Source organism: Gobio gobio (genome assembly GCF_949357685.1).
Source record: "Gobio gobio genome assembly, chromosome: 9".
Taxonomy (NCBI): domain Eukaryota; kingdom Metazoa; phylum Chordata; class Actinopteri; order Cypriniformes; family Gobionidae; genus Gobio; species Gobio gobio.
Genome location: NC_137115.1, coordinates 44,959,724 through 44,984,554, shown reverse-complemented (window position 1 = coordinate 44,984,554; position 24,831 = coordinate 44,959,724). Strand labels below are relative to the sequence as shown.

The window sequence follows — 24,831 nt, the reverse complement described above, 5'->3', positions numbered from 1 at the left end:
TGGGATGTCAGCAATTGCAGTTGAGAGACTTAATGAGAAGCTAGGTAGCAGAAACATAGAGAAGGAATCGTTCATTCTTCAAGCATTCCCAAAAGACAAATTGCAAAAAACGTGCACTGAATAGGCCATCGTTACTTACAGAGTAAGAGGAGCGAAGTTGTTTAATTTGGGCTATTTTTATGGAACAAAATAAACCATTACATAGACAGACCAATAATTGGATTAATAATTATTGTTATTATTATTATTTCAAAAAAATAATTTATTGATGAATATTTAAAAGAAATATGTTTTGATGATAACAGTGGATGAAAATCTGAGAGTAAAACTATAATGTAAAATTGCTACTGCATATCAGTCATCGAACACTTGCATAAACATAAAAATAACCTCTATCTGTATTCATAAAAAGGCAACATCAGTTGATCTCTGCTTGTATGGAGAGAACCAAAAATCAGTTTATAACAATACTACTAATAATTAATTTTAAACATTTTAACATATTTAAACATGTCTTTATTTTTCTACAGATTTTTTTGATTATCATATTTCTGTGATGTGTGAAAATCATAATAATTTAAAAATTGGTTCTGTATATTGGTTATGGTATACTTACATAAACATAAAATTAGCCTGTGTTAAAAGCGATATCGGTCATTATCTGCTATTATGTGCAAATCCAGAACGGGAAATGCAAAACCCAGAGAGAACTTAGAGCAGAGCCATTCCAGAATGCTTTCAGCGAGTAGGGAAAATTGCTGTCTATAATCTATAAAAGATTTTACCCCAATGGCTACACCTCAGATAAATTCACCATGGCATATTTAAAGCATCTGATCCTATTAGAGACCATAAAAAGAATTATCTAGTCTATACAAGGGGCTTTAACACAGTATACACATCTGGGAAATAAAGCGGCTTTCATTTCCACCATTGTTACAAGTGTGTCCCTCCATACACATGATCACACAACTAAAAACGCACATAAGCCACAGTGCAAATTGATGCCTGCTGTGCAAGAGCATGAATATTTCATGGGCTGTATGAAAAAGCACATTTACATTAATAATTAGCAGCAGCCTTTAACCTTTTCCAGAGAACAGAGCACTAGATTTTGAGTAATGAAGAGGCGTGAGAGGACACAACACAACACTTATCAATATCAGTGCCTGTGGCAAACATCTCTTTTATTTAAGGATATCTGATTATTCGCAATCAGACAGACATCAATCTCATGGCTCTGCTACTCAGCTAGTGGAAGGGTTTGAATCTCCAGAGACGTGGCAATAATGGAGAAGACAGTGAATAAACAAAAGCTGGAAAACATGTTACTCAGTGTAACGTCAAAGGTTTATGTCTAGTAATGGGGGGAGGGAGGGATAGAGAGTCTGTCAGGAAATGCAAAAAACCCGGAGGTGATTACAGAACGCTGCTGTCAGTCCAGTCCATACTCTGTTCCAGCCCGTGCTTTACTTGGCAGCACACAAAGCTTGATGCTACTATTCTTGTTGGCAGATAAATTGTAAATTACCGCGTGTAAATTACTCAATGTAAAGTGTATGATATTACTGATTACTTGTGAGTAGCTGTTAAAAGTCAATATTCTTAGATCTTTAAAGGAACACGCCACTATTTTTGAAAATAGGCTCATTTTCCAACTCCCCTAGAGTTAAACAGTTGAGTTTTACCGTTCCCTTTCGTTCAGTCACTACGACGTAACGTCAGTGACTAACGAATGGGGGTTTCGCTTAGAAGCCTATCATTTTCGAGATCTTAGAAAACACCCAATGGCAGTGCCAATGCCATGGGCATGCGGAATTTGCATACGTAACTCCGCCCCACCGTGTGGGTATAAATAGGAAGTACGTGGCAATATCGCATTACGTTTCTGCTTCGGAGCCAAGAGTATCTACCTCTTCACTCCTTACAGCCTTCTGAGACTCTGTCAGCTTCTTCGAGACGAGCAGCTTTCCAGTCGGTGTTGGTGTGACGGCGCGTTCCAGTGATCGCATACTTCCTGCCTGCTGATCTGTGCAGTGGACTGCATCCAGCTGGTGTGTTTTCCCTGGGCGCTTCGGCATCGACTGCGAAGTTTCCTCTCACAAAAGAGCTTGTACGTGGCACGTCCTTTTCAGGATGTCTCGCCCGTGCACTTCTGGGTGCGGCCGATTTCTCTCGCCCTCTGATGGGCACGAGCGCTGTGTGACGTGTTTGGGCTTTCAGCATGCTCAGGCAGCGCTCGTGGATGATTCATGTTCCCACTGCGGGAACATGATCATCTCGGTGTCTCCAAGAAGGGTTGGAGCGAAGGCTGTCTCCCTCCACCCTTAAAGTTTACGTGGCCGCAATATCTGCCCACCACGACCTCTTGGGGGACAAAAAGGTAAGTCAGCACGACCTGGTCATTCAGTTCCTGAGGGGAGCGAGGAGACTAAATCCGCCTCGTTCTCCCCTCGTACCCTCTTGGGACCTCTCAGTAGTCTTTGATGCTCTGCAGAGGTCCCCCTTTGAACCTTTGCGGTCGGTCGATATTAAGTTCTTCTCTATGAAGACAGCGCTACTGACCGCATTGGCCTCCATCAAGAAGGTAGGGGACCTGCAAGCATTTTCGGTTGACGAAGCGTGCCTGGAGTTTGGGCCGGGTAACTCTCACGTGATCCTAAGACCCTGGCTCGGATATGTGCCCAAGGTTCCAACCACTCCGTTCAGAGATCAGGTGGTAAACCTGCAAGCGCTGCCTTTGGAGGAGGCAGACCCAGCCTTGGCACTGCTCTGTCCAGTACGCGCTCTCCGCGCTTACGTAGACAGGACGCAGTGTTTCAGGACCTCAGACCAGCTCTTTGTCTGTTATGGTGGAGAGCGGAAGGGAAGAGCTCTCTCAAAGCAAAGGCTGTCTCACTGGATAGTGGACACCATTGTTTTGGCTTACCAGCAGCAAGGTCAACCATGTCCCCTTGGGGTTAGGGCCCACTCCACCCGGAGTGTGGCCTCCTCTTGGGCTCTAGCGCATGGCGCCTCGCTAACAGACATCTGCAGAGCTGCAGGCTGGGCGACACCTAACACATTCGCCAGATTCTACAATCTCCGAGTGGAGCCAGTGTCCGACTATGTACTCGCCTCTACTAGTGGCTGGTAATGGACTGGGCTCAGGTGTCTTCGCTGGCTCGCCATTCAACTTGACGGACTGAATACGTGCGATATTCTTCTCAGGTGAGCTTCCCCGAAAGCCCTGAGTTCCTCCAGCACTGTCTTACGCTGACACCGGTTCAGTCTGCCCTCTCTCGAGCCCAGACCCTCGTGTTCAGCCAGGTGCCCCGTGTGTTCATGGTTCCCCTCCGGCGACCCCCACCCGAGTATTTCCACCGTAAGCCTCCTCTGTGAGCAGGTATCTTTCCCTTGGCAAGTCCCTGCCACCCCTGGGGTTAAAATCCACCTTCGGCTGCTACCCCAGAGTTTTACCATATGCAGCCCTTAGCGGGTCATATGTGTACTCTCTAAGTCCTCCCTACGGGTAGGCATCTTGGCATTTCCTAACTGGAATATGCATCCCGGTGTACCTTGGTATTCCTGTGATAAGTGGGAGTCCTTCGTCCGTACTAGTCTTACGACAGGGCACTCGCACTTACGCAGGGCACTGGAAGACAGCTGAGTGGCGTGATTATATTGGGACCCCCATTCGTTAGTCACTAACGTTACGTCGTAGTGACTGAACGAAAGGGAACGTCTCGGTTACGGATGTAACCCTCGTTCCCTGAGGAGGGAACGGAGACGTAACGTCCCTTTGCCACATCCGCTGTGTTGCTTGCTGGAACGGGAGTTCAGTCTTGGCTCCTCAGCAGGTAACGTAATGCGATATTGCCACGTACTTCCTATTTATACCCACGCGGTGGGGCGGAGTACCACATGCCCATGGCATTGGCACTGCCATTGGGCGTTTTCTAAGATCTCGAAGATGATAGGCTTCTAAGCGAAACCCCCATTGGTTAGTCACTAACGTTACGTCTCCGTTCCCTCCTCAGGGAACGAGGGTTACATCCGTAACCGAGACGTTTTCGAAACCATTCAGCCGATCTCCGGGTCTGGCGATAGCATTTTTAGCATAGCTTGGCATAGATCATTGAATCTGATTAGACTGTTAGCATCTCACTCAAAAATGACCAAAGAGTTTCGATATATTTCCTATTTAAAACTTGACTCTTCTGTAGTTACTTCATATACTAAGGGTGCAGCAGGCGCAATGATATTACGCAGCACCTGAAAATAGTCCCCAGCACGCTCCCTGTGTAAGCAGGTTGTCACGCTGGTTATGTTGACGGAAGTTAGCCTATGTTAAGGCGCCTGTGCACCCATGGTATGGCAGAAAAGTTCCTTGATTATTACGCAGGAATGAGAGTATAGTTCCTAGCCATATCAATAATCTATGCTAAGCTATGCTAAAAGTGCTACCGCCAGACCCAGAGATCGGCTGAATGGATTTGAAAACGGTAAAACTCAACTGTTTAACTCTAGGGGAGTTGGAAAATAAGCCTATTTTCAAAAGTAGTGGCATGTTCCTTTAACATACTGATCTCGTAAGAGATGACACTGTTTCTCAGTCCCAATGCAACAATGCCATTTTCATTGCTGGAAAGGCAGCCTGTAGTTTTGCTACTACCCCTTATATTAGATGACAGTTGCTGTTACACTAACACTTTGCACAGCATCTGGTATATTTCACATTACCACTACTACTGTGATGGCAATGCCTGTCTCAGTTAGTCTCTTCATCTCATCCACTCAAATACACACATTCATACACAAACACATCCAGTGCAACAAGAAAAACATTTATGAAGAGCTGATCTGTTGTTTTTGTTTGAGTGTTTCTCTGTCACCTTTTGATTGCGTTTATTAGTTTGTAACATGCAAATTGTGCTTCTTGCTACAGTATGTTTGTTTTTCTTATTAAACAAAAAGACAATATCCTTGCATATTAACCCTTTCACACGTAAGTTTAAAATATTCTAGCTGATCCCCCGGAGTGAGTTTTTTAGAACGTATCACATTATTATTATAAACCTTTAGAATGTCGGATTTACAACACGTCAATTCATCCACTTCTCCCGAAATACATGAAAGTAAGTGGCCGGTGAAGCGTGAGAAGAATAGAGTAAATTTTATAGTTACCTAATACCTACACAATGTGTATCTGATATGAATAAAACACGTTGTCAATTTATATAGTCTGTATGACGCACTGAACATTCTAATCACACCAGGTAAGCCTGGACTGATCCCACTAGAGCGATCATATGTGTCAAAGGGTTAAACATCCTCTTTCTCTCTCATTTTACTGTTTATGCAATGATGGTTTTCAAATCTTTAGATGCCAAGGACCCCTCAAATATGGGGCCCTATCTTGCACCCAGCGCAATGGACTTTGTACACCGACGCATGTGTCATTCCTATTTTGCACCCGCGCAAAGTGCGCTTTTCCCTCCACAGAAGCACGTCGCTAAACTAGTGAATGAACTTGCGCTCCCTGGGCGGTTCAGCGCAAAAAAGGAGGCGTGTTCCGGCGCAAACAATCCCTGGTGCTATTTTGCTGTTCCATTAAACAATTGCGCCACTGACCAGAAAAAACCTAGTCTAAAGTCAGTGGCGCGTTGCGCGTTGTTCATTATGCTATTTTAAGGGCGCATGCTTGACCATAATGTATAGCGTGCACAACGCGCATACACTTTGCTCATGTAATCTACACAGATGCAACAGTTATTTTTGCAAATCATAAATTGTTACACTAAAAAAATATTAACACATGAGATGACGGAAATCATTGTGGTGTGCCACGAAGATGTGAAAAAATAGGCATAAATCTAGCTTACAAATGATTCAGGCTAATTGTAATAATTAAGGATAAGACCTGTTTGCCCAATAGTGGCAAGACATATATGTATATAAGGACATCTGACAAATTGGTTTGTCCGTCAAGAACCAGGAACAAAAATCGACTGAAAAACTGAAAAAACTGAAAGACTGAAAAAAAAAGACTGTGAAATCACCTTTACCATAATGTACAACATTACAACTTCACTTCTCTGTCTTTCACTGCTCTTACAAGAACATCAGTCTCCTCGGCTGTGAACCGCTCCTGGCGTGCGCCTGGTAAATACGCCATAATAATAGCAATCCATAATGGAACTTGCGCACCTGCTTTTACAGGGAATGTTGGATGACGCTCGGATTGGTTTATTCACGTTACGCCCAAACCACACCTATGAATAATGAAGCTACTTCAGACCAACCCATTTTAGATTTGCGCCGGGCGCAAGAGCCATTTATCCCGCCGGGAAAATAGCAACAGCGCCGAGACCCGCCCACAAAGTTACTTGCGCTTCGCGTTTTGACACTTGCGTTTCAGATCGTTAAAATAGGGCCCATGGTGTTTCATAAAATGTAATGACAGATATATATATTAATGTATAGATATATTTTCACTGCGTAAGAAAAACATTAAGGGCCCTATTTTAACGATTTGAGCGCATGGTCTGAAGCGCATGGCGCTGGTGCACTTAGGGCGTGTCCGAATCAACTTGTATTATAATATTACTAAAGCGCCCTTTAAATAACAAAATACTGTGCTATTGACTTTAGACCAGGTTTTTGGTTGGATGGCGCAGACATTTTCAGTTCATCTCAAAATAGCAACGCGGCAACAATGCGCCTGAACACACCTTGTTTTTAGACCAGCACGCCCATGGGCGAACAGATGGGCGCAAGTGCTATTTAAACAACGTGGGTGCTGGACGTGAAAATGATAACTGGTCAGGCTAAAACTAGCAAAAAACATGTGTCGTGCCTGGCGTCGCATTGCCCCGGGTGTATGATGGGGCCCTACGTGTGATATTATTAAAGATAACATGTTTCTTTCTAAAATCAAATAATATGAATAATTAGTGGTGCTTGCGTAGCAAGGCATCACTATTACTATCTTGCCCCAGAACGCTTTTTAGTGATGCCTTGCGCAGCAAGGCATCACCATCACTCTCAAACATACTTATTAGTGGGCCTTGCGAAGCAAGGCATCAATATTGTTATTCTCCATACTTATTAATATTCGTGGAGCTTGTTTAGCAAGGCGTATATATACTATGTAACCCAGGAACGGTTTATTTATTCTTCCTTATTCTTATTATTCCGGACAACATTTTGACGCGCTACTCCTCCCGCATCTTTTGTCACAGACCCATGAATGAGGCGTCAAAACGTGCGGCTTAATCGGGAATGGTGTGCTATATCTTGGGGGGTGCGGTGTTCGCCCCAGGGGCGAAAAAGTAGCGAAAAAAATCCCATAGACTTAACATTGCAAAAAATTTTAACGAGTCATAACTCTGAGCGAGGATTTCGTAGAAACTCGTGTGTCACCACATTTGAAGAGGCTGACAGGCCCTTTAAGATGACACATCTCAATGGGGTGTGAGTTGTACCCCTGGGGTGCAGGAGCTGCCTAAATTTGCCCCATTGACTTACTATGGGGAGGGACGTCCCATAAAACTCATGCGTTTCTCTTACTATGGGAAATTGCATAGGGATTTTGAATTGACCATAGCTCTGGCTCACAGTGTCTCAGAGACAAGGGGGTGGGCTCAATTTACTCAAACAGCCAATCACTATCTCAGGATGATTGTCAACCTATGAAGCCACGCCCTAGCAACCATTTAGAGCTCCCTAGCAACTGATCCCATAGACTACCATTGAAAGAGATCAAAGGGATATCTTTGGATAGAAGTGACATAGAAACACGAGGGTGGGTTTGTTTGACTCTGGGCATCAACAGCCAATCATAAATCACCGTCAACACTTCCTAGCCACGCCCTAGCAACCATTATCAAGCAGCCTAGCAACCGTTTTACAAGACCTATATCTCTGCCTCAGAACATCATAGAAGCATGGGGGTTGGTTTATATCATTCATACTGACAAGCAGCCTTTGGAGTATCATCATTGGATGCTGCCAAGCCACTCCATAGCAACCAAACAGAGTACCCTAGTAACCGTATAACAAGACCTATATCTCTGCATCAGAACATCGTAGAGACTTGGGGGTTGGTTTATATCATTCATACTGACAAGCAGTATCATCATTGAATGTTGCCAAAACACTCCATAGCAACCAACCAGAGTTCCCTAGCAACCGTTTACCAAGACCTATATCTCTGCATCAGAACATCGTAGAGACATGGGGGTTGGTTTATATCATTCATACTGACAAGCAGTATCATCATTGGATGCTGCCAAGCCACTCCATAGCAACCAAACAGAGTACCCTAGCAACCGTTTACCAAGACCTATATCTCTGTCCCAGAACAACCTACAGACATGTTGCTTGGCTTTTTTGCATCCCAGTAGCATCCGGGTGGCGAGTTTTGCCACTGCAAGCACCACTCACATTTTCTTCAGGAAATGTACATTCTAGTTTATATTGCTGTTATACTAAAGCCAAAAGTACGGATTAAATAAATAATATATATAATTTGTATTAAGTTATCATTGTCACTTGCTGTGTAGCATAAATCCAAAGAAGGTGCGTGACACAGAATGAACAGGAAATACAGAGACTTTAATGAACATTAATGACACCGAACAAAGAATAACAAGAACTGAGGGCTTATATAGGGTATGTTTACACAACGCTGTATTAAAAATGGAAACGTTTTTCCTTTCCATGTACCGACAACTACGTTATCAAAACGATCCCCATTCATAAGGATCTGCGAAAATAACTAGAAAATACACACCTATAGGCTGAACACATAATACGCATGTGCATGATGTCACGTTTTTTACAAATTCACTTTTTTGTAGTTTACACGGAGACAGTATCGTTTTAAAAAATTTGCACTTTCCATCCCGTTTTCATAAGTTTCTGTTTTCAGGCCCCCAAAACGCTATGGTCATGTACATGAACGGCCAAAACGAATAAAAAGTTTAGTTTTTAGTTAAAAATGATGTTGTGTAAATGGCCCCATACACAAAGAATAATCAACAAAACAAGGAACAGGTGCAAAACTAATTAGAAACCATGGTAACAGATGAACAACTCGGACAGAAACAGAACATGACAATGAAACTAAACAGGACATGATCGTGACAATTATTTGTATTGTTTAACTACTCACTATTAGAGCGATACAAGGTATATAAAATAAATAATTCAAATAATAGTATAAAAATCGTTTTATTTATTTCCATTAAAAACTAAAGCTGTCAATAGAATAATAGATTATGAGATTAATCTCAGTTTTTAGAAAGAAGGATGAAACAGTAAAAATATCCAATTTTGCATTATATTGAACAGATTAAATAATATCTCAAACACATTAACTTTGAAAGGTGTAAAAATACCTTTGTTACTTTCTCTCCAATAGCACTCCTTTGCAGCCCCCTGATGACCCATCAACATACATCTACACGGTCTAAAAACGAATATGAGCATTACATTATACTCAGGTAAGATTAGGAATAACATGTCTGAAGATGCAAAAACACAAGCAGAACACTACTGCGTTTGCTAGAGAAAAAAGAATTAAAAGAGAAAATTGTGCAATTGTGTGTGGCTTTGGTAAGAAACCACCTGTCGAGAACAGAAATGCAAATGTAGGGGTAGTGAAAAATCACAGGGTGCAATAATTTGCTTTGCGAAATCAATGAAGGTTTGTTTGCAATCAGCCAGCCGCATTAAAACACAAGTGTTTGTCTGTAAAGCTTACGCCCACATAGACCAAACAAACACTAATAACTGCACACTAAATGGGCCATACATTTTTAAAGGGTAAACTCTATATTGGGATAGATATTTTTCAACTATCACTCATCCAGGTATTTAAGAACTCTAACCTGCTGTATTAACAAGGACCTTAGTAACATCAATTAAATTCTCCAGCGAGCCAGTGGGAAGTGTGAAATACGAGGAGGAGGGAGGAATACACTCAAAGATTGATACAAAACGAGCCGGAGGAAGAAAAAAAAAAAACAGAGAGAGACCGGGTTTTAATCTCTTCTATAAATCAGATTACACACTCGGTTAGAAACGGAAAGGAAGAGAGAGGCACATATTTGTGATGGCCACAGCTCAGTAATCTGCAGCCCTGTCTAACTGAGCACCAGCTTGCTAATGAGAAGAAAACCACAAACAGAATATGCAAGCCAAGCCTTGAAACGAGAGGTTATATTTAGACGAGTAGGAGAGACTGCATTAACATACATTCCTCTCTCAATATCTATTCCTCATCTGAGGAAGGATTTACTGTAGTATACTTATAGGAGATGGGTTTTCTCTTTATAGATCCCCGAAGACACATCTGATCCATGCTATGATTTAGGAGCAGAGCTAAACCAGGAATGCTTTAATATAAATGTGCATGTTTTCAAAAATCTCAATGTATGTTATTGGACCTTGTATTGGCAAAAACGTAGGAGAGATACAATTTAGTCTGTTTTTGGCACATTACTAACCTTCTTGGTGAAGTCCATGGCTTTGAGAATTGCCAGGTTGAGTGTCTCTAGGGAGGCCAGCACACCTTCATAATCTCCCATGTGGTTGGCAAAGTAGTCTAATGAACAGAGAGAGATAAGGTAGGACTGAATTATGCATTATTTTCCAAAAATATTCCAAAACAGAAATTGTGCACAATCCACTGACAAACGTTGTAACTGACACTAGGTTGAATGACTAAACAAATATTGCTTGGTCCATATATTGTAAATCAGTAAATATACTACACAACTGTATTCAAGTAAAAATACTTGCTTGCAAGGAAAACTGAATTCTTTGTGACTCTAACACAAACAGACAGTTTCTTTTCTGATACTCACCACATAGTTCCTTGGTGTCGACATTACTAACACATCACAGGAAATGCGTAGCATACAGAAAGACAGAACAGAAGAGGCAGGAGAGGAAAGGGATAAGAAACAGGGGAAAAATCCAGCACAAATCACACATTACATCGTTCTACAACAGTGGGCATAAACTATCTATTTACATGGATCCTCAATAAAATACAAAAAACTTAAGCATATGTTATTTTCGAAACCAGATCCTCGGCAGACCTCGAAGTTACCAGTTTCAACAGAATGAATTAATGATTTGACACTGATGAATGGACAGATGCATTGGACAAATTTAATCTGATTTAATATTGATGTGCTTCGGTTCCTTTTATTAATTAAACCATAAATAAAAACAAGATATGGTTTGTATAAAACTGATTATAACCGTCCATACATCCATCTTCCATAACATTTATACTATACTGGGTGGTGGATGTGCTGGATCATTTCTGACGTACAGCGGGGTAATGATATTGAAGTATAGAGGTTAGGGGAATGTTTTGAGAACGTTAGAATAATGATAGGGGAACGTTAAAGTAACGTTAGAATAACGTTCTACAAACCAAAAACTAGCGTTCTATTTCCGTTAAGAAAACTTTCCTGGCGAACCAAAAAAGTTGCTGGGTATATTGGTTTTAATGTTTCTATCTGTTTGATATTAGTTGTAATGTTTTATGTATTAAGTCAAGTTTTATACAATATATAATACCAAAGTTGGTTATGTATTTTATACTATTGCCAGTAGTTTGCATCTATCAAGTTCTAAATAACAAAAAATAAAAACAATCAAATGAGGTAAAGGAACTAAACTAACATTTCAAAGTAATTGACTGGATTTTTTTATTCCTATAAAACTAACTCTACTGTGATATACAATGCCACAAAAAGTACTCATACTGGCAACTACTAGAAACTAGGGATGCACCCATATGAAAATTTTGGCCGGTACCGATAATTCTTTATATTTGAAAGCCGATAACCAACATTTTGGCCGATAAATCTAAATCCAAATTTTTACATAATTTTTGAGAGCCTGATTACAAAAACTCAGGTCTCACCATTAAAATCCATATCCCAAACACACAATTATAATGTCCTTATTGTAATTTTATGTAGTCTATGACACTGCACATGTTGCACTTAACTGTATTTTCCTTTAGTTGATTTCAATCATATTGCAAGCAATTAAAAACAATCATGGCTAACAGTGCGCATCTGAAGCGTCTCAGCTGAAGGAAATAATCCATTATTCATCAGCTTTATATATCAGCCAAATTTTCTTATCAGACATATAACGATAACATTAAAAATGAACATAAATCAGCCGATACCGATACTGTGGCCGATATATATGGTGCATCCCTACTAGAAACAAAACAAAGCAAAGAAAAGGAGAAAAATATTACAATGAGAGACACAAGCTACAGAAAACCATTCTTTTACAGATTCCAGTTGCCCTTTCAATGATTCATCCTCTTAGGATGCTTGTGCATTTATCATTTCTCTACTCTTTATACTTTCCCTCACTTGTTAAAATGGAGATGGCATCAGTAAAAGGATACATAAAAAAGATATACAGTATGACATTTACAGGTGTGGGGTGAGCATTGAGAGCGAACATGGCTAACAATCCTCTCTTCTTGCAGTGCTACTGCACTCTCGACACCTTGCCTGTCAAGTAGACTACGTTCACACTGTCAGCTTTTGGGATTGACAACCGCATTCACTTACTGGTGTGAGACTCAAAATGCCCCGATCGCACAGCAACTTACAGTAGCGTCTCGAATACTGTCTGTATGAACGTGCAACTGGAGTCAAGCCTGTATTCTCTTACCAGTAGCCATAGCGACAGTGACCAAAGTAATATCAAAGATGGTGACATCCATAAAACTGAAAAGTCACTTTTGACACGACAAGAGTCCAATCGAGCCACAAGTTAATCCGTCAAATCTTCATTTAATGACTTTTATATCTGTGTGGAGAGTGGAGAGCTCATGAGTAGAACACAAAACTGACAGGAGCAGCTCCGGCGGAGAACAGTGACTGGGTCTATAAACCTTCAGATGACACACAGTTTATATCTCGCTGTAAGTTACTGAAACCACACACAAAAACACACAACACAAGGTAGACACATGTTTGTCCAGTCCAGAGCGGCTCTCTCGCACTGTATGAGACTGTATGAACTGATTGTCCAGTTCAGTTCTGTTCACGCAGTGTGTGTGAGTTAAAATGCGGTATTGAATCCAGATAATTTAAGGGTGTTTTTTTTTTATAGAATTCGGTTGCCACTCCCATAAATAAACTCAAATACAGGACTGACAACCGTATCCTGCTGCTGTGTGAACGTGGCCATAAAGAGTACGCCCAACTCCTCAGAGGACAAAAGAGATGGGAAAACTCTCCTTTGTATAATACAGTGAATGTACTCTCTGTTCTCTGTCTACTTCATACCCATTAGCACTGTGCTAGATAAGAATCATAATCGTGATCAGAAAGAGCTTTATAAGCTACATAGTGAGGTGATTATCTTCATTAGTGTTATTATTTTCTGTCCAGTATGTTGATGGATGAAGGGAGTCAACATGAAATTGAGCCTATTTACTATTCTTAATGCATGTTCCAGGTCTCAGTGTGAATTATTCATCTATGCATGTTATTAAAAAAAAAAAAAAAAAATGTCTTTGTAATATTTAATCAAACTATAATCACTGGTTCTTCCCCTCAAATGACTTCCTGGCGTCACTTAGGCTGCAAGTGCTAATATATCATGTTAACCAATAGCTTTTTAAAGCACTCTTTTAGCCAACACGCATTCAGTCACGCTCTATTCTGGTATGTAATGCCCACTTTTCACAATCCAAGCCATTCTTGGTCAATAAAATTCTTGATTTTTTTTGTTGAGTATCATGCTTTACATAGAAATGTGTAAAATGAGGAAATTAAATGATTTGCAAACAGACATTAGCATTGACTTTAATATATAATGAGGAGCAAAATCTTTGACCAATGAGATTTCATAATGGGCAGGACTAACCATGACTCCACACAAATAACAAAATGTCCCGTTGCTCGTCATGGTCTCTATAAATCTGATTTTCCATAGTTGCACCTGGTTAGAGCGCTGTAAAAATTTTGACCATCAGCATGATATTTAGATAAAAGGAGGACAAAAGATGAACGATGCATGTTTCATTTTAAATCTACAACATGAGTGTAAATGAGAAACAAGCACAAAAAGGTGACATGCATTAAGCTCTCAATTTTATTCCTCCATTTGAGCTTCACCCACCTCAGTCTCTCTCAGCACCCCCCACCCCAGTGTCTATCCCAACCCTCCCCCCATCTCATCATCTAGCCCTCTTGTCTCCATCCCTTTCACTGCACCAGTCCTTATGGGCTCTGGTGGTTCATTATTTAGAGAGAAGGCTGTGCTGGACCTGAGAGTAGCGAACGCATCCTAGCAGCTGCAGACTTCTCCTCCTTTTTTACATAATTCATTCTGAAATGTGATTAAAGACAACACACACAGACACATACACACACTGGAGATGCTCTGCCTCTAGAGACCAGCACACACACCTATACACACAAACACTGAGAAATAGGGTGTGTGAGAGACAGAGAACAGAAAGAGAGAGAGAGAGATCTGACAGCAGATCACTATAGATGAGACAGATGCAGTCGCCATGACAGTAAGACACTTTCCAAACACAAAACTTTGAGAGAGACAGAGAGAGAGAGAGAGAGAGAGAGTAAAGCAATGTTCTGAGCCCAGAGAAGTAAATATATAAGCTGTTCTAAAGGGTCTAGTCCCTGTTCACCTCATTCCTTTATCCCTCATCAGTCACTGTCTTTTTTCCCCTTTTCTTGCTGTCCATTAACCTTCATTATGTCCATCAAAATGAAATCTGCCTCATGTTTCTGCCTGGTTCATGAGAAACCATTAACTATAATAGGAGGTTAAATTGGGAACCATGATTTGACGATCATGGTACATAAAAGATATCCACCCCACAACTTCCAAAGAGTGTACAGCATTTCTCCAAATATGGATAATTTTATGTCCCAGTGAGTACATTTTATTACGTAGAACCAGACTTTTAATCATAAAATGAGAAAATCCGTCATAAAAGTATTACCATTAACAAATATTTTAATTATATTTTTGTGCAATTTGATTACTTTAAAGGAATAGTTCACCCAAAAATGAATATGATCCCATAATTTACTCACCCTCAAGCCATCCTAGGTGTAAATGACTTTCTCATTTTAGCCGAACATAATCAGAGTTATATTAAACAATATCCTGGCTCTTCCCAGCGTTGTAATGGCATTGAATAGTTTTTGAAGCTCCAAAAAGCACATTTATCCATCATAAAAATAATCTGTATGACTCCAGGGGGTTAATAAATGCCTTCTGAAGTGAAGTGATGGGCTTTTGTAAGTGTAAATGTCCATATTTAAAACTTTATAAACTATAATCACTGGCTTCCGGCAACAGCCGTACATGCGTTCACGGGAGAGTTGCATAGTTTTCACGGGAGCCGTTTAATCTAACCTAAGCTTACGCCTGTCATACATTGGGTCAGAGGTCACCCTTCCGCCACAACTCGACTATATTGTGAATCCTGAACACCTAGGACGGCTTAAGGGTGAGTAAATAATGGGATAATTTTCATTTTTGGATGAACGATTCCTTTAAAATTTACTCATGTAACAATTCGATACAAATCACAGTAATTAACCCACGATACGATACTATCACAATATTCTAAGCCAAAATTAAGAAGAGTTTTTTATTATTATTATTATTACTTTATTATTATTAAAATAATATTATTATTTTATTATTATCAGGTCCCACAAATATTCCCTATTATACATTACATTCACCATCCAATATATAGTAATTTAATGCACAAATGTGCTTCAGATGATCAATGCAATCAATCACAGTTTTAATTGCATGAGAGCATGTCAAAATTACTATTCCCAAACTGTAAATGGTTAGTTCATCCAAAAATTTAAATTATGCATTTACTCTCTCTCAGACGCTGTTCTGAAAACGAGGTATGTTCAGGCGCATTGTTGGCTCATTGCTATTTTGAGGCAACTGAAAACGACTGCGCTATTGACCAACTGAAACTTGGTCTAAAGTCAATAGTGAAGTATTTTTGGGGTTATTTAAAGGGCCCGTTAGTAATGCGCCTATAGGCAGGTACACAACGTGTGACCACTCTGCTTGTTACACACACAGTGACGCGCAGCAGCACACAAACAAAAGGATTACATTGTAAAAGATTATTATAGTGTGCATAAAGATAAAAATATCATAATGTATAGTTCATTGCATGTATCATAATTACCTATTTGTTGTAATGACCAATGAAATTGGCAAATTATTTGACCAACTGTGGCAATACACACATGCATTTAAACTGACTCGTCAGGTTGAGGGTGTCTATATTCCGCCATGTAAATAGCAATCAGCCATGGTATGCAAGCAAGTGCTTTTAAAGGGAATGGGAGATGACACTCTGATTGGTTTATTGCATGTTACATCCAAAATACACCCATGACTCATTAAGAGACTAGGGACAACCCTTTTGGACCATTTTTTCCGTCGTTAAACTAGCAAAAGTGGATTCGAACACGCCCTGTGCACCTGCGCAATGCTTTAATCAGTAAAATAGGGCCCATCGTGTCTCTTCAGGAGACTTTGGATTAGGATTAGACCACTCATTTGATAATTTTTTACGATGCCTTTATGACATTTTTGTTGGATCTTTTAAGTTTTAGAGGAATGGACTTTTTTAAATGGAGGGACAGAAATCTCTCAGGTTTCATAAAAAAATCGTATAGGTTTGAAACGACATGAGGGTGCGTACATGATGATAGAATTTACTGTTTTGGGTGAATTATACCTTATAAATACAATAAGCTCAGCCTTAGATGAAACTAACTCTATAATCGCAAATCATCGTTGAAACATATTGTCGCATTTTTATATTGCGATATCTCAATATAACGATGTATCGTTACACCCCTAGAAGCTAGGTCTTGAAATTAGCCTTAGCAAGACAAAGGAGACAAAAGCAGACTAGTTAAATAAACTACTGAGAGTGTGAAGGTTAGATTTTTTTTTTTCTGAAAGTCCACAGGGCCAAAACTGATGAAACAATTACAGTGTTTTGCAAGGCAGCTTGCATGAGGTAAAGCTTGTGCTGTAGGTGAATGTCACCTCATCCATGCACCGCCACTGACTAGATTCTCATAGACAAATGGATAATACTTAATGTTGTGAACTAAGACAATGCTAAACATAGCTTTAATGTGTGTACTGGAACAAATAACAACTTGTACGGGATGTGCACACACAACATGAAATGAATTGAGAAACAATGATCCATTCATTTTTTGTCATTCTGGATCATTCCCTGACCAATGTAAACCAATGTCATATTGTTTCCTAATCTTATTGCCCCTCTGTTGTCTTCTATTGTGACCGAGATCTGTTCAGAGTTGTGTGTCTGTAATCACCTGGTGTTATCAGAGTCAATGGTGTGAAACAGTTTTTCCAGCTCCTCTTCATTCAGAGTCCCATCAGAGAAGAAAGCCTGGAATTCATCAAGGGAGAGCTTTCCATCATCTGCAGGGGGAAAGAGAAGAGATTTTAACTGCACGCCTCATTCATTTTTAACACACCAAACAGAACTGTGCATCAGCGCCATGGGTATTTCAGTAACTACATCTTAACAGGTAGAACAGGCTGCGGTCCCGGTCAGTCACAGCATCACAAGTACAATCAGTGTATAATGTGACTTATTACACTCACTGATTTTGTACAGTTTTTAGAAACACGCACGTACAAATTTTATTTATTCTTGACAGTCTTTTTATTCCATAACCTATGTGTTCCATACACTCATATGTGTCTCATTAACTAATAACTACATGTGCACAAAGCATTCTTAATAATAGTATGCACAGAAAATGTTCTCACACAAAATAGCTGGATTTAAGTGTGTACACGCATTAATTTTTTTCTTAACCCTTGTGCTAATGTTAATGAATCCGGATTATTCTTAATGAAGAAATGAGAGCCCACAGTTAGTAATTAACATAATACATGCCCAAACCATCTCCACCAAGGGTTTTCTGCACAATCTCTTCGTTATAGCTGTTTGTCACTCTTTGCAGATGAATGCTTATGCTCTCTATAGATGCACATCAAAATGAGTAAGCCTAGTGTGCCATTCTTAATGCAGAACTTGTATGTTTTGGTTATTCAAATTCTAATACATTCATACACTATATGGACAAAAGTATTGGGACACCTGACCATTACACCAACGGGGACTGTAATGACATTGCATTCTAAATACATAGAAAGTCGGTCCCTCCTTTGCAGCTTTAACAGCTTCCGCTCTTCTGGCAATGATTTCCACAAGATTTTGGAATGTTTCTGTGGGAATTTTATAGAGAATTTTGCGAGGTCAGGCACTGCTCGCAATCTCTGTTCCAGTCCATCCCAAAGGTGTATCGTGGGGTTGAGGTCAGAGCTCTGTGCGAATTCAGGTTCTTGCACACCAAACTCATCTGAAATAGAAAAGGGCATTCCCTAAAATGTTCCCACAAAGATGGAAACATAGCACTGTCCAAAATGCCTTGGTATGCTAAAGCATTAAGATTTCCCTTCACTGGAAGTAAGGAGCCTAGCCTAACCACTGAAATACCATTATCCCTACTACACCAAACTTTACAGTTTGGCACAATGCAGTCAGGCACTTAACAGTCTCCTGGCAGCCGCCAAACCCAGACTGCCAAACAGAGAAGCATGATTTTACACTCCACAGAACATGTTTCCACTTCTCCAGAGTTCAGTGGTGACGTGCTTTAGACCTCTCCATCTGACACTTGGCATTGTACTGATGATGTGAGGCTTGCATGCAGCTCGTCGGCCAAGGAAACCCATTCCATGAAGCTCCCTCTGCCCAGTTTTTGTGTTGATTTTAATGCCAGTGGAAGTCTGAAATTCTTCAGCTATGGAATCATCATAGCTTTACATGGTCTTCTGCTTCGTGGCTGCTGTTCCTAATCGCTTTCACTTTCCAATAATACCACTTACAGTTGACTGTGGAATTTCTAGCAGGGAGGACATTTCATGAGAGGCATCCTATCACAGTATAATGCTTGCATTCACCAAACTCTTAAGAGCTACCCATTTTTTTGTTTGTAAATGTTTGTAAATACAGACTGCATGGCTAGGTGCTTTATTTTATACACCTGTGGCAATGAGTCAATGATTGAAACACCTGATACAATAATTAAGAGGTGTGTCCCAATACTTTTGTCCATATAGTGTGTATATAGTATACTTATTTTAAAGAACATATATTTAAAAGAAATCTCTTATGCTCACCATAGTATTTATTTCTCATCAAAAATACAGTAAAAACAGTAATATTATGAAATATTATTACAGTTTTAATTTAATTTTAAAATGTGATGGCAAATCCTGTGATGGCAAAGCTGAATTGTCATATGATCCTTCAGAAATCATTCTAATATGCTGATTTGCTATACAAGAAACAATTCTTCTTATTATCAATGCTGATAGCAGTTGCGGTTGTGGCGTTTAATATTTTTTTGGGAAACTGCAATACATTTTTCCGTTTTTCTGATGAATATAGTGTTCAGAAGAACAATTTATTTGAAATAGAAATATTTACAGCCACTTTTGATCAATTTAAAGTGTCTAAAAATTTTATAAAAAATTCTTATTGATCCTCATGGTAACTGTATAGATGTAGGAACATTTTTAAAGCATCACCAGTAAATAGAGACAGAAGGCTACTAGAAGCATATATTGTATTGGCTTCCTCGGTGTTGAAGGGTTGAGAAAAGGTCGGTGAAAAAGAGGGGTGTTACAAATAGAAGTCTCAGATGCAGTCAATGCTGGCTGAAATTAAATATTCATCACCCTGGATTTGTCCTTGAAGAAAACCCTACGCTTATTGGACAAACTGAAGCCGAAATACAATATGAAAGTAGGTGCTGCCAATCATTGTTTCCAAAGAAACTATTGAATTGTAGTTTCAAAACCCAAAAGCTTTTACTGGAAATGGGAACAACTCCTGGCTTGTCAGTGCAGTTCTATGAACACCTGCAACACACAGCAATGCACATGACCTTTAACCATTCTGCTCTTTATAGAAAACACCCTATCTTTACCTTTGTGTTTTTTCTTTCTCTACCTCCATAATGTTCTCATTCTTTCCGTCACCATTACATGCCTAACAGTTAGAAAGTGAAGGCTGAAGGGAAGCAAAATCAAAAGCAGATCATTCTGTAAAAACCACAGCTCTTACATGGAGTGTGTCTCTGTCTTTCCCCATCTTTATGCAAAGGCTGAGGAGCACGGGGAACCCAGCCCTTAATTAGGCAGTGACCCACTTTTCTTATCTTTTCCTCTGGAAGAATTGCTAGCTCAGGAAACAGACTTCCCCAGTTTCTACGTTCAGCATTGTGCCCTGATGACAGATGATGCATCGCAGTAACACTACACATGTAATAGATCTTAATGAGTCAATAAACCTCTTTGCACTGGGTTGGGTTGACAAATTAATCTTGTTCAACCAGTATTTAATGTCAATGATCATTGTTTGCATGATGCTGGTTAGAAAGAGAGATTTTTATTTTCTTGCAGAGCTATTTAAGAGCGAACAGTCCTGCTGTGCAATTACCTTGGAATTGCTGCCCTCACCTAAACTGCAGATGAGCTACTGAAATGCTGCTTGCTTGATGGACAGAAACGGTTTATCTTTCCAGATAATGTGAATGGCCTTTCAGTGGGATTTAAAAGTGCAAAGTCTCATTTGACACAGTAAGAATATCATGACAATGGCAGCTTTTAATTTACACAGAACCAAAGCCTAAAACCTAGTCTTATTTGAAACTTAAAAGGGTTAGTTCACCCAAAAATGAAAATTATGTCATTAATTACTCACCCTCATGTCGTTCGACACCCGTAAGACCTTTGTTCATCTTCGGAACACAAATGAAGATATTTTTGTTGAAAGCTGATGGCTGCGAAAGGCCTCAGATAGGCCTCCATTGGGATTCAGTACATTTAAACTCCCAAGACCCATAAAAGGCACTTAAAACGTCGTTACAAAGTAGGGATGGGTCGCGATTTTCGAATATTCGATTAGTTATTTAATTATAGAATATCGAATAGTATGTGCGATTAACGTTAAAAAAAATCCCCATGTTGTCGGTGCTGATGTGGTGCTGACGCGTTCATGTAACCAGAGGCGCTGCCAATAACGCTCCTAAAAGCTGCCAGTCCGCTCTCAGGGTGTTTTATACTGGACACTTTTTCTGCGGTCCGAGTCTGATTCTTCCCTCCGCCTCCGCAGTGTTGGTCTGGTTTCACACTCAACTTGAACCCTGGTGCGTTTGCGTTCATCTTACGTCATCACAAACGTGCACGGGCGTGATAGAAAACAGAACGCGGGTCAATATATTGGGCTTTTTTCAATTAATTTGGTGCTATTATGTGCAGCTGAGTAAACGACACTTGGGTTTACCGTATGTGTGTCGCTTGAAGGCGGCTTTGCTGCTTGCAAACAGACTCTTTTGAGGAGACGGTGAATTGCCATTAATTTGCTGCCCTGATTGCACTCTATGCGCGAATACACTGCAGGCTCGCTCTCGCGATCGTATCTCAGCTAAATCATCAACACTATCATCTCTTACGTGTATGTTATTGAACTAATGACATTGTAATCGGCTAAAACGCATGCGCTGGTTACTTTCTTCCACAACAAGTGTGCACCCGGGTGCACATTCACGTGAATCACGGCTCAGCTCCGAGAGCAACCGAACTCCGGTAGTGTGTTCTCGGGTTCGGCACCTCAGTGCACACCAAGCTCTGTAGGTAAGCTTTCACATTAGCAATTTTTCATGCTAACCGTGCCCCATTCCGAACTAAAATGCCAGAGTAAAAGCGCCCTGAGACAACAGAAGAATAACACATCGTCTCACGCGCACGCTGTAGACTTGTGGCATTTATCAGGTAACTTGGGGCGATGTCACATTACAGTCATATGTTTCAGCATGTTACAATAATATGGCTTGAGTTGATATAGCCTATTCCCTAATGAATTAAACAGTTTGTTATCATACAGATTGAGAGTGTGAAGGGTCTCTCTCCCTCTCTCTGTTTATGTGTGTAGCCTTTACACGCGTGCATGCGGGGGAGGAGTTGCGATTTTCGAATAAAAATCGAATAATTCCCAGCGATCTTCGAATATCATTTTTGCTTGAAATGCCCATCCCGATTACAAAGTCCATCTCACCACAGTGACTCTACAATCATTTTACGATGCGACGACAATAGTTTTTGTGCGCAAAAAAAAAATCTAAATAACGACTTTATTCAACCTCTTCTTGTCTTCCGTGTGTGCCTCCACGACGCATGTGCGAGAATATGACGTAGCGCCGGGGTTCGGGAATCCATGAAATGCACACTTGCTCCCATTTTGAGAACTACGCCGAGACCTAAAAGACGATCAATGTAGAATTCAACAGCTTAGACACGCACGTCTTCCTCTGCTTGTAAACAAATCGCTTCTGGGTCATGTGTCCGAATGCCGGATCTGCGTCATATTCTCGCGCATGCGTCGTGGAGGCACACACGGAAGACAAGAACAAGTTGGATAAAGGTGTTATTTTGATTTTTTTTTTGCGCACAAAAACTATTGTCGTCGCATCGTAAAATTATTGTAGAGTCACTGTGGTGAGATGGACTTTGTAACGACGTTTTAAGTGCCTTTTATGGGTCTTGGGAGTGTAAATGTACTGAATGCCAATGGAGGCCTATCTGAAGCCTTTCTCAGCCATCAGCTTTCAACAAAAATATCTTCATTTGTGTTCCGAAGATGAACGGAGGTCTTACGGGTGTCCAACGACATGAGGGTGAGTAATTAATGACAGAATTTTCATTTTTGGGTGAACTAACCCTTTAATATTGTACATATACACTACCATTTAAAAGTTTGGAGAGAAGTTAAGATTTGTAATGCTTTTGAAAGAAGTCTCTAATGCTCACCAAGACTGCAATATCTGATCAAAAATACAGTTCAGTAAAAAAAAAAAAGAGTAATATTGTGAAATACACTGCCCAGCCAAAAATAGAAATAACATCACAACATTCATTTCCATCAAGAGGTGTGTCAATTTTTGGTCAAGATCTTGTATTGACAATGCAAGAGTCCAGCACTTCCCAAAGACTTTCAATGAATTTAAGGTCTGCAAATATGTGAAAATGATTGTTCATGCACCATTCCTTCAGTCTGAGCCTGATGCATCTTTACATTGTCATCCTGGAATATGGCCATGATTTGTCTGCCCACATGGTTGTTTAAGAAATAAAAAGCTACACAGTCCATCAATTAGAGTTAGAAGAACTGTTACCAAACATATAACATACTAGAAACAAAATAATCACTGCCATAATGATCATATTAAGCATTTGCCTATTTAAATCCAAACAGCGACTTTATTTTGGTCGGGAAGTATTTCAATTTGAAGGTCCATCGTGCAGAATTTAGTATAGTAACATTACTTATAAAAATATATATATTTTCTTATTTTCTGCTTGAGTTGCTGTGCTCGTGAGCTGGGCTGTAGCCTTTGGCCTGTGCGTGTGTCACTCCAGCCAATAATGACATGCAGCAAATGTGAGAGCGGACTTTATTGTCTGTGTCTGAAGCTCGGGAAGCTCCGCCAAGCCAATTTGCTTGTGTTGCAACTGCCGTATTGACTGCTACTGAATGTTGTGTTTACAAACAGTAACAGAAAATTTCTGTAGAGTGTACCTTTAATATATAAAAAATATAGACAAGCTAGTCAATCTCAAAATTCAACTAGTCAGTTGATGGACGATTATTGACCGCTGTGACACATCTCTCATAGAGAACTTTGTTGCCTCTAGCTGCCTCTGACTGAGTGTAGAGGGATGGATTATATTTCATGTAATGGCCCGGCATGATGTTCTCTCTCTTCATCTTTTCTCTGTCACCATTATATTCTCCAGAGATGCGGACTTTGGCACATAAACCAGTCCAGTTGCAGTGAGATTATAGATGGGAAAGTCATTGGGCTACTGCAATGCTGCTTGATGGACAGAAATGGTGACATAAATTGTCTTTAATAGTAGAAAGTTTAATTTGGTGATGAGGAAATCAAACAGGCAATATTCCTCTGTCTTGAGAGATGGAGTAAGTGGTTTTGGGAGGTGGAAATGGACCAAGAGGTGAAGTTTTAGTTAATGTGTGTAGGAAGGCAAGAGCCTTCAGGGACTGGACACTGTCACAGACCTCGCTACTTCCTATGAAATGGAGGCAATTAGCACTTTTCACAACCAATGGCCCCGGCACATCTTAGCACCTCCTTACAAACACGTCTCTTCCCATCTCTCATCTCTCAGCGCATTTCGGGGAGAACTGGGGTACATGTTGCCATGGTAACTAAAGGAACAGGAGCAGACCTTTGGGATCCGAGACGTCTTAATCGTACATGCGCTTGCCCTTATTTTTGTCTCTTTCATTCTGTTTTTCTCTTTCCCTACCCCATCTTTTCCTATGTTCTGCTCTCGATCCACACCAGTGGCATGGGGTTGACTTCTGTAATCAGGAGGTTCTGCGTTTGTTTGTTTTTAAGCCAATGTAAATTCATGTTCCAATTACACATGTTTACAGAGTTTCTGTTTTAAAGTAGGAATGCATCACTATTACAATTATGGCAAATACAATAAAAGGTAATTATGTCACCACCTATAATCGATTAAAATTCTGTACCATTTGATTCTATTTTGTCTAAACAAATAAGACATGTTTTAAAAGCTACAAGTGAATTTAGACATCACAATATTATAATGTAGAGTATTTTG

General features: G+C 40.1%; 1 protein-coding gene across 2 annotated transcripts in view; it reads right to left on the bottom strand.

Moving 5' to 3' along the window:
• The window catches only part of necab2 (N-terminal EF-hand calcium binding protein 2), a gene marked incomplete at its 5' end in the record, with an annotated part of 130,975 nt that overhangs the window by 53,653 nt on the left and 52,491 nt on the right, over positions 1–24,831 (bottom strand). For both annotated transcript variants that reach the window (XM_079825063.1, XM_079825064.1), the window contains 3 exons: positions 10,494–10,591; positions 10,854–10,879; positions 17,415–17,523. In XM_079825063.1, the coding sequence (XP_079681189.1) occupies positions 10,494–10,591; positions 10,854–10,879; positions 17,415–17,523 (233 nt within the window). The remainder of the gene's footprint in view (positions 1–10,493; positions 10,592–10,853; positions 10,880–17,414; positions 17,524–24,831) is intronic.